The 13,413-nt window shown below is 38.1% G+C and overlaps 1 protein-coding gene across 2 annotated transcripts in view; it reads left to right on the top strand.

Moving 5' to 3' along the window:
• HS2ST1 (heparan sulfate 2-O-sulfotransferase 1) overlaps positions 1-13,413 on the top strand; it is a 118,454-nt gene that overhangs the window by 96,296 nt on the left and 8,745 nt on the right. For both annotated transcript variants that reach the window (XM_065071191.1, XM_065071190.1), the window contains exons 2-4: positions 2,896-3,134; positions 7,620-7,705; positions 11,426-11,564. In XM_065071191.1, the coding sequence (XP_064927263.1) occupies positions 2,896-3,134; positions 7,620-7,705; positions 11,426-11,564 (464 nt within the window). The remainder of the gene's footprint in view (positions 1-2,895; positions 3,135-7,619; positions 7,706-11,425; positions 11,565-13,413) is intronic.

Genomic DNA, 13,413 nt, shown 5'->3' with positions numbered 1-13,413 from the left:
ACAGGATCTCTAATGGGAAAGAAATTACATAACCTGATTTGTTTTTTAAATTTATTTCAGTGAAAAAAATCCAGCCTTACATAGACAAATTCTCATAATCAAGTTAAATTTCCAGGGCTGTCATCGTTAAAAAATATAGACTTAATAAATACCTAGCATCTTCTTCCTCCCTATCTTCAACATGTGAAAAGTCACTAAAGCATATATTGTATTTTCTACCATACTCTAGAAACATATAAGCAGTGTTCATTTTTCAACCATTACAGGACTTATGCTTCCAAGATTTTTTACATTTTATAGAAGAATAAATTAAGTAGTGAATCAAATGCCTATCAGCTCCTCAAAATCTCTAAGTCTTGATTAACTTCTTGTCCCAAAGACAACAGTTGCATGTTACCATTACTGGACCTTCTCCCCCTCCCCAAATAAATAAATAGAATTCATATGGATCAAATAATGTGCCACTGTAAGAATTAAACTGACTTTTCAGAAAGTACCAAAAAAGCTTCCTGACTTCATAGGAAAAACTGGGAAAAAAAACTTGGACTTTTACAAAACTTGCAGTTTGCCTTGTTGTGTTATTAATAGACTGCAGTGGAACAGGCTGGCCAGGTGAGACTCCTTCCGGTGCTTCAGCTGCTTCTCGCCAGCTTTAGCTTCCCGTGCACTTCAGCACTTTCCATCCTGCACTTCATCTCAGCGTTTGTTTTTTAACTATTGCAGTTATTTCAAAAAGGTGACTTTAGTGCTTCATCATAAAGGTTAGTTTCAGTTTTAATTTGAAATTTAAAGCCTCCTTATTCTTTGATAATAGAACTGTCTGTGTGCTTCACACTTGTGCATGGGTTCTTGCTTTCCCCTCTCACCACACAGCACTGAAGGTGATTGTATGCAATAGCCCTTCTGCTAATTGCATCCAATCATACATCTTTTATATCCTATGCACAGCCTTTAAAGTGCACTTATCATGCTAAATCTTGAATCATCATTGCCTCAAATACCTCATTAGAGGAGCACTTCTAATCACTCCTCTTGCGAGTCGTGTCTGTGTCTCACAAATGTTTAGTTCTTAAGGGTAAAAAGGGAAGGTTCCCTCTGCCCAGCCAGCCTCATCAGCCCTGGAGCTCTGGGCAGTTCAGATTCCAATCTAGCTGAGATCTACTGCTCTCGTGTAGAAAATACAAATGACATTTGTTTCATTTCAGCCCCTCTAGGTGGTATTGAGTCTCCATGCAGCTTTGGGCAGCCGTGTGGTTAACGATGTCCCCTACCAAATGCTTCCTCTAATCTGTTGCTGGCAGGACAGGCAGAGCTGCCAGTGCCTTTGTGTTGTAGCCATCTTCAGACGGATGAAATCTGAGTCTGTCGCCTCGTCTCTTTCCAAAATAGGACGTTTGCCAGCAGTGATGGGAGAGGTAGCAAATGAGAAAGGAAGGAGCAAAAACTGTGACTGATGTAGTGGGGAGCAACAGATGTCATGTGGAAAATTGAGATATACTCAATAAGCATTTTTTACAAACATTTTCATGCTGATGTAACTTAGTTATGGGGTGTGAGATATGAGCATATGAGAGAGTGAGTGAGTTTAAGCTTTGAAGCATTTCAGACAGATGGAAGTTTGTGGCTGAAGACAATTTATGTGGAATTACAGGCTAGTGGTGTTCACAGCTTAATGATTCTGATTTAAAAGTCATTTTATGTTATAATTAAAGAGATGTGGTAAAAGAGATAGAAGGAGGTGGGTTACAGGCAGCAAGGGAATGAAATGCCGAGAGCTGCTGCTATTAAAGGTGTGTCATCCAGAAAGAGCTGTACCTTGTGTAAGAACATAATACAGAGAATTACACGTTGCTCTGGTGGTACCAACCTCAGCTTAAACTGTTGGCCAACGCAGATTTCTTTGAATACATTATTAAAGGCAATATCACAATAAGTGAATCAGAAAAGGTGCTTTGACATCTGTATTACAAATCGTATTAAAGTATATACTTATCTAGAACAGAACAAAGCTGTGTCTGAATCAGCACAAAGTACTTGATATTCATCAGTGGCAAAAATAAAATGCTCTAATGCTGTGGTTTTTTTATTTTCCAGATAGTCTTTTAGCACTTGAAGCAGACTTCAATTACTCAGATTATTGCCCTTTGTATAGAAGGGAAACTGGTTTATTTGCAATGTGCCAAAATGTCCTGTTCGTTGCTTGCTTTTCCATGTTTGTTTCTTTTTGATGTGTTTGATGTATTTCAATGCTGAGAGATCACTCTTCAGCTTAATGTTAACTGTTCCATAAGCACCTCTTCTATTCTCAGACTTGATAAATCTGATTGAATTTTTGCAAACCTGTTTATTGTAGTGCTTTACATTTGGGGTTTGTATCAGTTGAAATAATAAACCAGTGGTTTCAGCTGAATTCCAGTGCCTCTACACAGTTAATTGACTGAATCTCTAGTGTTACTATTTCTACTGTTTTCAGAAAATTCATATTCTCCAAATTACTTGAGTTATTCCTTCTATTATAATTTTTAAACAGGCATTTTATAGAAATTATTTGGGGTATTTTGTGGATGTCACCAATTTCATAGTGCATCATAGACGCTTTTCTCTAGAGACGATGGCTTTCAGTAATATTAGTGTGAGTCATAGAATACAGTATGTGTTCCCTAAACATATTTTTTTCTATTCCTCCTGTTCTGTGTCAGACCAGCTCACCTTTCATCATTCGTACATTTTATAGATCAAGTTTTGCTTCAGGTGTGTCAGAAATATATATGACAGCAAGTGTTTCCTTTATTGCTGAGGAATTATTGCTTTTCACCACGTTATTTGCATTCTACAGTTTGAACTTCAAAATTGGTGATACTTACATGGAAATTTTGCATTTGTCATCCTTAACAGAAAGGGCTATTGCAAGACATGAAGTCAGAGAGATAGAACAACGTCATACAGTAGATGGCCCCCGACAAGATGTGACACTGGATGAAGATGATGATGTGGTGATTATTTACAACAGAGTACCTAAGACTGCCAGCACATCCTTCACAAATATTGCCTATGATCTTTGTGCAAAGAACAAATACCATGTTCTACATATCAATACAACCAAAAATAATCCTGTGATGTCTCTGCAAGATCAGGTAGGCTGCTGCATTTGGGGTGTCTTTATTAAACAAGGGGAAAGTATAGAAAGCTTTTTTGCTATTGCGGACTTAATATGGTCTGATGGACTTGGCTTGTATGTCACTTTTTCAGTATAAATGAATTCTAATGTGTTTGTATTTTCTTTGTAGAGAATTAATATTATTTAATAAATAATAGGTTTAGGTTTTTGCTGGGCTACTGAGGGTAGTATGTATCTGTTTCTCAAACAAAAGCAAAGCTAAAAAGGGACACAGCTGGGGCAGAAATTACCTTTGTTGTCACTGTAAAAGTTTATTGTATTGCCGTTGTCTGCTTTTTGGCTGTGTAACAGTATTTGCCTGTCATCTCCATTAGCAGTAAACACAGTCGTAGGTGATTTCCTGGAGCAGTGCGGGCTGTGCCGTGCTGTCAGGGCTGTTCTCTTTGGGACCAGGTCTGGTCAAGTCTCACAGGTGATAAACCATGCCATGTTGCCCATGTTGTATTTCTGACCTGTGTGGTCTGTAACAAAACCACTTGCTTTCATTAAATCAGAGTGGTTGTTTGGTTGGATTTTATTTGTTGCTTGTGTTTTTCAGTACTGATACTTTTTGTCTGTATAACTATGCCCATGTTATGATTAGTTGGGTGGCATACCAGCCCCACACACTTCAGCTTTTTTTTAAATGGTGAAATTGTCATCTAAAACATTTAAAACAAAACTACTGTTCTGTCTTGCAGTGTGTATTCTTGATATATTATTGGAAAAGAGGGTATGAGAACATGTTCTCTGTACTGTTGTTGTGAACATAGAAAAGCCATGGTACAATTACCCAGTGTTTCAAGCCCTCAGCTTGCTGTTTTCTGTTCCTTGTTCTTTTTTCTCCTGCAGTTTCCCTCTCCATTTTTCTCCAAAGAGCAGCCTGAAAATACATGATCTTGCTCCCAAATGTATTCTAAACCAGTGGCTTCTGAGAGGATAGCACCCTCATGCTGACTGTAGTACTTACTTCCTCTGGTGAGGGTTTCGATGGCTGTCAGAAGTGGAACAAGGAAAAGGTCGCAGCGACTCTCTTAGAAGTGGAAGTACTGCTGTGTGCTTCTGAATATTTAAGAATTTTTCTCTTGGATTTAAATGGCCTAAAGAGAACTAGTGTCCACTGCTGTACATGTGCCAATGGTATTTTTCCTTCTGAGAAAGACATGTTGATGCGAGGCGGGTATCCTGGCTCTACTGTGGCCGAGCTGGTGAACTCTGTCTTTTCACCATCTCACAAAATTGCTGCCCTTGCCTTGAGCTTCCTTGTGGTTTCTCATGGCATACAGCTGAAGGTGTGCTGCTAACCTGTGTCCAGTGTTCTGACGCTCAGATTCAGAGCTAACAGTAAGTTATTAGTCTGTATGACATGTGGATAGCTGAGCTGCCAGTGCCTTCCTGCAGAGGGATTCTGATTCAGTCATCCCATCATGCTTGGCCTTTAAATGTGAGTCTGAGATTTCCTTTGATAGGGACACTATGCTGGTCTTCAGTCCTACTTGAGAGCCCTTTTTTTATAGTTCAAACGGAAAATCCTCATGTGTACTTACCAAGCTGGGCTTGTGATAGTCATCCCCCCAGTTATTTTTGGTTTTAAGTCAGCTATTCAGGAATTGACAAACAAAACTGGAATGTAATGATGTGAAAATCTGGGTCTTTTTTTGATATCCAAAAGTCCATGTGATGCCAGGCCACAGGGTAATGACCACCATACCATCTCTTGGGGGTATGTGTTCAGGCTGCAGATAAGAGGGACTGTTGGAAGCAGTTAATGGACAGAGATGACAGCTTACAGCATCACTTCGGTTTGCATGCACAGATTACCCAGGGCTTTTTGCTCAGACCAAGTGTGCTGGTTTGGTTGTTTTTTGGTTTGGTTTTGTTGTTTGTTTTTTTTTCTTTAGGCTCACTGGCACTTGTTTTAAATTCTTATCGTCCTAGAAACTGAATGTATTTAACTTACCTTTCAGGACATCTTACGCCCCCAGAGTACGTTTGATCTAGCTTTTTAATTCAGTGAAGCTCTGCTGATTTCTCACTTACTAAAGGCTGTGAAGCAACTTTGTACCTTATGATATAAAAGCACCATGAAACAACTTCACAGGGATTCCATATATGTCTATCTGAACTTTTAAAGTAACCTCAAATTTTATTCAGTTGGGTTCAGATGGAGAAGCTTGCTCAGTCTCTTGAAAGCTCCAGTATCTGCTAAGCCCTGGAAAGAAAGGTAAAACTGATCATATTTAACAGTATGAAGCAGCAAGCAATATTCATCTCTGCCCTCAAATGTGTGAATCCAGACTCATTAGGCTGTGACCTGGAACAGTTCTGATTTTTTGAATGCTGCAAACTGCGGGAAGGTAGAAATAATCTCTTTTCTAAAGGCTAGTTATAGGTGTTAAAATCTTCCGTTCTCAGAGGCACTGTGTATTGGTGGTCCGTCTTAAGGCAGATGTCAATGTCACAGCTGTCTTTTTAACCCTTCCTAGCCTTCTCTGAGCTCCCCTGGTGTTAAAGTTAATAAGAGGCTAGAACATCCACCCTGTGTTCATAAAAAATATTTCTGTAGCAGACAATGACATTGTAAAACAAAGACAATGAAGGATTTTTTTAACTATTACTGGGACATTTAGGATTTGATGCCGTGCAGTGGCATGGGGATCTAAGGCAGAACTGACCCTTGGGATTTGGCACTTAACATTCCCCTGTGTCTAGTCTTAGTCTGTTGGCTTGGTCATGGAAACATAACTGAAATGTGAGCTTTAGTACACATGCTGGACTACACACGATGGGCAGCACAACTGGTTTACCTGCGGAGTTATATCAACTGTCTGTGACATTTTGGGGCTTGAGTGTGAGGGAAGGGAGGATAATACATACTTTGCATTTAGGAAACTTCTTTCCCAGACAAAGAAATATTCATTGCTGAGGCTTTCCACTGAAAATGTCCTGTTGTTAATCTTTGAAAGCTGCAGTCAATGCAAGTGTGGTTTGTTTCAGTAGCACTAAAAGTTCAATGGGATTCAAAGGCTCATAGATGTATTATCAGTTTGTGCTGTGGACAAAAGCAGACAGAAAGCCAAGTAAGCTTGAAACATTGTATAGCATTGTGCAGTGCTTTTTATGTAGATTTGCCACAATTTTCACGTGCAATATATGGTTGAAATCATGAAATGCCACAGACTGTAAAACTTGTACACTGAAAAAATGAATGCTGCCTCTTGTTAAGAAGTAATATGCATTTCTTTTACCTGAGAGTCCAAGAGCAAGTGTTTGAAGAAACAAGTAAAAGTTATCAACCTCTTAAATCCCAGAATGCAAGTTGGGCACATTTGAAGGAACAGCAGCAGGCCAGTCTTGCCTCTTAATTCAGGGCACTCTCAATCCGTTAGACTGTACAGAATGTTAATGTGTTGTCTTGAGCTCTCAAACTTTCCGTTTTTTGACTCTCTTGTCTCACCTCAGTATCTTCTTGGTTATCTATATGTCACTGTATAACAGTAAAGATATTGTAGATGTGCAAGGAATGCTATCTTCTAATTCTCAGCTTCCAAAATGGCATATCGTTGTCAGACAGCTCAAGCAGTACAAATTTATCATCTTTTCTTTATTATCCAATTCACTAGTTTTGAAATAACTTTCACAGTTAAATGCTTTGATGTTAAAATATTCTGTTCATCTAATAAAGCCAAGCTATATCAGGATTTGCATGTCCTACTTAATTTGATCATACTTTCTGGTTTAGGGCATGTATCATATTTTGTTCTTTGAAATGTAAAGCTATTCCTGTTTTTGTGAAATTTGCTGATAACTGCTTTATCAGCCCTTGTTTAAGGGCTACTTCATGCTTTAACATGGAAGTTTCACTGAGTTGTTAGGCTAAGAGAACTATTCAAAATGGTAAACTATAGATCGAATTTACACTGTATACATACGTAAAATTTGTGGGTTATTCATGCATTGCATTTTGAGATGGGGAAGCAAATCAACCATCAGATTTGTTTCTTATGTCCCAGTAAAACAGGTCTAAGAGCATGTTTGCAAATCTAGTACGCTTTTATTTGAGGGACTAAATACAGATCAGATGATTCCATGTACTTGCATTTCTGTCTGTTGCTGAGGGAATTCCACATTCCTTTCAAAGGACAAATGCAATGGGCTGACAAAAACGTAAATGGTTGTCTTGCTAATGTTTTCGTGATAGCTTTCCTTGAATTGCCCTTCTGATTGTTGTATTCTGCTTTTGTTTAGTTTCTGATCAAGTTCTAATGAGCTAAAAAGAGGCATCTTTATGCTTGCACAAAAGTCTATTTTAGTTGACACAAATTCTTTGATGATATTCAAAATAGACTTCTCTTTTCCTAATGCATTGGAAGATTTTATTTACAAACCAGAAAACACCAAGTATGGGGAAACTTAATGTGTTCCAGCTGTACAGAAACCCTTTCTGCTGTCACTTTTACAGGTCCGATTTGTGAAGAATGTGACTTCCTGGAAGGAAATGAAACCAGGATTTTACCACGGACATATATCTTATTTGGACTTTGCAAAGTATGTTACCCTTGGATTTATCTGTTGAGTAGCGTAGTGGTTAAAGTTGCTTGGCTCCAACTGGGATATTACTGCCCTCTTGTGATGGCAGTCTGATAGCTGCCGTTTTGAAAAATTCACACACTGAAATTCCTGTGATGAGCAATGTTTGGGTTTGATTGTCACCGTTTTCTCTTGTCTTTTTGCATGATAAAATGTAGCCGAGTCTCATTTCAGAACTGCTGATGTGCTGGGCTTAGTGTTCCTTGTCTGAATTTGACAAGCTGGTGTTACTGGAAAGCCTGGCTTTCTCTGGAACACCGGCAGTTCTGCCTTAGGGTCAGTTTGCAATTCTGAGATGCTAAGATACCTGTTCTCAAATATATTTTCCATAACAAGTAATACTATATGCCTCTTAAGTTATGTAGTTCTTCTCTATCAGAGTATCCCTTTACACTTTATAAAAACATTAAAAGTTGTATTTTAAAGCAGTTTTCTGGCCTATAGTATCATAGTATCACAGTATGTTTGGGATTGGAAGGGACCTCAAAAGATCATCTAGTCCAATCCCCCTGCTGGAGCAGGAACGCCCAGGTGAGGTCGCACAGGAACATGTCCAGGTGGGTTTTGAATGTCTCCAGAGACATTTGACTTGCTATAAAAAGCATTGAAGTAATTCTTGTAGAGTTAAATCCTTGTACTTTTAAAATTAATTTTAAAGAAAATGGGTGACTTCAAAGGTTCAGGATCGTATCTGTATTCCTGCTTCCTTGAGTTTCTTTTCTTGTCTTGTTTTTGCTTCTGGATGGAAAGCAATGATCCTCGGTAGCTCAGTCTTGTGAAACCTCCCCTTGAACTGGCAAGTCAGTTTTGCTTAAGATGCTTACTAGGCAGAGCTTCATCTTGTGCTTGCAGCATGTGGAAAGTGGTTTAAAATTACAAGTGGAACTTTCAGATCTCAGCATATTCCACTGCACAAGCAGTAGTAACCATTACTTTTACCTCTTGCTGATGGTCAGCCCTCAGTAATTCTATGTTTCTATGTATTAAAATATTTATTTAATGAAATGAGCTTTTGTATGGAACAATTTATTTTGTTTAGTCATTGTTTTTAATTATTCATTCTGTTATGTACACTGATTTTTAGTTCTAGCTTTTTATTACAAAGAATGAGAAGGGGAAGTGAGAGCTTCATAGATTCCCCGTACAGTATATTATAAACTATAAACTAGGAAATGCTAAAAGCTACAGCAGTACTGGAAATTACCAGTGGCACCAAGTTAAAGCTGGAAGTTTACAAAAACTAACAGGCAAGAATTCCTAATTGCAAATCAATCAATAAAATAAAGTGTAACAAATTTCATTAACTTCCTTTCTGCCTTTTTAAAATGAGCCAACATTAATAAGCACTTGAACTGAATAACAGCTTTTTGGAACAGCAGAATTTAATGCTATTTTATACATTACTAAATTCTTAAAGCTGAAAACGTTTTCAGATACTGGAATTTTTTTTTAAAAATAATTATTTTACATCTAGGAAACATCTAAGCAGTTTCACAGATTTCATTCATCTGCATCTTCCCTCCAGGACTGTGTTATCCTCGCATTGGTTGTTATCCTTTCACCTAAATAACTTATTTTTTCCCACCACAGCTTGCTGTCTCGTACTTTTGGTTTTAATTATTAAAATAATATGTTTAATACTCTGGTTGTGTTTGGCGAGGCCCACACTTTTAAGGCTGAGGTGTGTTTTTACAGTGAACACTCCTGTAGTTGAGAAAGGTCTGTGCCTCCTTATACACAGCCATCAGACTTAGGTCCACTGTCCAATATCAGAAGTACCTCTTAAATTACACCGAAGCTTAAAGTACCGGATTCAATTGGTGATTTACAGCATTGAGGACAGTTTATTATAACCCATCCATGTAGAAATTACAGTAGTGATGTTTTTGTTTGTGTGTTTTTACTTTCTGATTCACCCTTATTCCCCATTTTGTCTGGTAAATGGTTGGAAAAAAAGTTATTCGACAATGCAATCACCAAATCATTATCATTATTAATGAAGTTACAATAGAAAGTAAGCAATATTACCATAACTGAAGCTAGTTTAGCAAGGTCATATGCAAATCAATATGAATGTACAATCTAACACAAACATTTCCAAGGGCTTTGATACCTTCTTTAACTCACAGGTATGTATTATTAACTGAGTCTGCTACTATATCAGAATGGTTTGTTACAGCCTTCTACAGCATTTCCAGTAGAGTCTGCAGCAGGCGACACACACGCCTGTCCGAGGCACTTCAGCAGACCCGAAAGAGGCTGCAGTTGGAAGTCTGGGCTTTGCATCAGCACAGTTCAAACATTCCACACTCAGTGTTGCAGGCTCAGGGGTCAGAGCTGGCGTGCGGACACGTCAGCTGCCTGGAGCTGCCACACGCTGCTTCATTGGCACTCTGCTGGCAACATCTGAACAATCAATTGCTTTCTGTTGCCTTTAACACTTTCTGTGTCTGTAATGCCAGACTTTTCCCAAAGTAATGGCTTTTAATTGTGGTTTGTTTGTTTTGGTTTCTGTTGCTTTTGATTTTTTTTCTGTCTTCCTCTTCTGCTTACTCTGTTTCTGTTCTTCAACTTTTCAACTTCAGATTTTTTTGTATGAGCAGTATATGGTATTATAGTTTGCAGAGTACTACCTAACAATGATGGTACTGCATCTTAAATCTACAAGTGCGCTCTGTTTTAGCCAATCTAGGAGGCTTGACTGGCCCTCAATGCAGAACACTTGCCCAGTTTGCATGGGAACAGAAGGGGCATTTGACGACATGCTTGCAATTTCCATTGTAATATAACCTCTTTAATGTTTGGATACCATATTTATTTGCCACAGTAATATTTCAAATAGGAAAGAAAATCAAACTGAGAAATGTATCATAAAGGCTGTCCTGAACGTAGATAATTGAAAGGTAGCGTTTGCACAAAACAGTTTTGGTGATTTTAAATCTCTCTCATGTGTCCCATGAGGTTACCACCTCATTTCACCAGGCTTCCTGTTTGTAACACAGTAAATCAAAATTTCCTTAGGGTAAATGTCTAAGGAAAAAATTCATATATTTAGATAGACAAGTTTATATAGTTACGCATACTATCTTAGGCTTATATTTAATTAAGCATAGCCATATGGACTCAACCCAGGTAATGGATGTTCCCTGAGCTCTGTCTTCCTCTGTCAGAGTTGATGTCTCTGACAGCTGGAGACCTGCCAGGAGAGCCACCTGCAGCATTTCATGGCACAGTGCGGGAGGGCAGGAACCTCCTTGGACTGATTGTTAGACATAGTGGCTGCTAGACTAATTAAGGCATTTCTAGAGTCAAAATAGTTGTATAAGCACTTTTAATATCTATTGACAACCAATGATAGGGCAAGGGGTAATGGGTACAAACTGGAACACAAAAGGTTCCACTTAAATTTGAGAAGAAACTTCTTCTCAGTGGGGGTGACAGACACTGGACCAGGCTGCCCAGGGGGGTTGTGGAGTCTCCTCTGCAGACATTCAAAACCCGCTTGGATGCCTTCCTGTGTAACCTCATCCCGGTGTTCCTGCTCCAGCAGGGGGATTGGACTGGATGAGCTTTCGAGGTATATAAATTACAGTTATATCAACAGAAACAGACTTTAAAGTATTAGATGCAAGGTTTTGATTTGGCCTTTAAAAGATATTTTTTCCTCTTTTACTTCAGATTTGGTGTTAAAAAGAAACCAATTTACATAAATGTCATAAGAGATCCTATAGAACGACTAGTTTCTTATTATTACTTTCTGCGCTTTGGAGATGATTACAGACCAGGGCTACGAAGGCGAAAACAGGGGGATAAAAAGGTAAAGTACACTTCATTATAGATACTGTTCTTACCAAAGCTAATGTGAAAACTATCTTTTAAAAAGTCCTGATAAAAGCTGAATAGTTCTTGTATCAGCCTTGGTTGATGGTGGTGGCTGTGAAGTTATATTTTCCCCTTCATGTCCATACTGGATCAGAGTGTAACATTAAGCATATTCTTTGTAGCCTTATAAATTCACTTTATGTTGTGTTTTGTTAAAAAAATGAAATAAAAAAAAAAGTTTTCATGTATCCAGAGCTGTAAGTATGTAAGAAATCTGCACCTGTTGAAATCTCTGTTGAAGACCGGGATACATTTTTCACCAAAAGCTGTAGAACTGCTGATGCTTTGGCTTTGACATTTATTTTGTTTCTAATTAGCAACTCAATTTATTTTTTTAATACAAATATTGCAAAGGTATTGCATAGAGAGTCTTCTTGAGAACTATGGAGTATCAATCATACATCTCTATTTCTTCCATCTGTTCTAGGAGCCCATGGGAGTAGTTTGGGTTAGCATATTCAACCTTTGACTACTAATGCAGTTTCAGAACAACATAATCATTTAGACTCCATAATATATTTATTCCAGAAATAATTTATATATCCACTATAGTGGTTTGCAGTAAGACATTCATTGGAGGCTGCTGCTTTGGACTTTCCTTAAATCAGGAACAAAAGTAGGGTATTAACTATCTAAATATAGTTTATAAAACTATAGTTAAAGCAGTGTAGAAGCCTTTGCAAAACACAAGGAGTTTTGTACTTTACATAGCCAAAGACTTTTTAAAATTCCAGTTGCAATGTTTTCTTAAACTCCTGAAATTTTTCTCTGCTGCAGTCAATTCAGTGTAGCACCATGAAAATACAGTGAGAAATCGAAAAAAATAACGAAGCAAAAATCACATTGAATACAACTTAGTTCATAAACACCAAAACACCTAATAAACATGACCTATAATTTTGTGTGCCCCCTACCACCCCACCCAAATAGTGTTGTTTAAATACTGAGCCGGTTCCTGTTGGCTTTGCAGCCGCTCACTCCCGGCTCCCCTGTTACTGAGGCTTTGGCGCCATCTCCTGCTGCTGCATTTCAGTTTATCCAGACATCCCACAGCACAGGGAGAGGAAAGCTGCAGGCAAAACAAATTGAAATTAAGCTTAAGAAATGTATCTTCATCGACTGGCTCCAGAGGTGATTTGGTGTTACGGTGTCGTAAAGGCAGTTTTAAAGGGAGACAGGATCTCATCTTTTGTGACCGTCTCTGTTCCTGTTCATGAGGAGCACGTTTGAGCCAGTGGAACTCCCTCCTGGCAGGCAGGGATGAGGCAGGAAGCTCAGCATGCTACATACTCTAAGCTGTTTATAGGACTTAATATTTATTAAAAATAATTAAATTAAAAAGTTGTGGTTTATTTTTGAATGATAATCCAAACAGACTGGTTAGGCAAGTCACTGGGAAATGTAAAGCCAAAATCCCAAATGCAACTGCTTGGTACACTGCACTTTAAGTTCTGATTTGCTGGAAGAAGTTGAAATGCATTCCTATTCATAATATTTGTAATGCTTTGCATTAATAATTTTATATTGCTCTATTTATGATGCTTTCTAAATGTTGCCACTAACATACCACTTCATTTAGGTCTGAGACTTAGTTGTTACCATACAGATTTAATTTGTCCTGTAAGCCTCTCTAGTTCATTTGGAGTGAAATTGATTTGATATGCAAAGCTTTAGGGTTTCTTTCATTTGAATCAGGTAATACAATTTTTCCATGGTGTTTCCAAGAAAACTATACATATATAGATGGTGTCAGTTTTATACACATTTCATATAAAGTTTAATAA

The sequence above is a fragment of the Columba livia genome, chromosome 8 (assembly GCF_036013475.1).
Source record: "Columba livia isolate bColLiv1 breed racing homer chromosome 8, bColLiv1.pat.W.v2, whole genome shotgun sequence".
Classification (NCBI taxonomy): Eukaryota; Metazoa; Chordata; class Aves; order Columbiformes; family Columbidae; genus Columba; species Columba livia.
The sequence above is the reverse complement of the archived record's forward strand: the minus strand, read 5'-3'. Positions and strand labels throughout refer to the sequence as shown.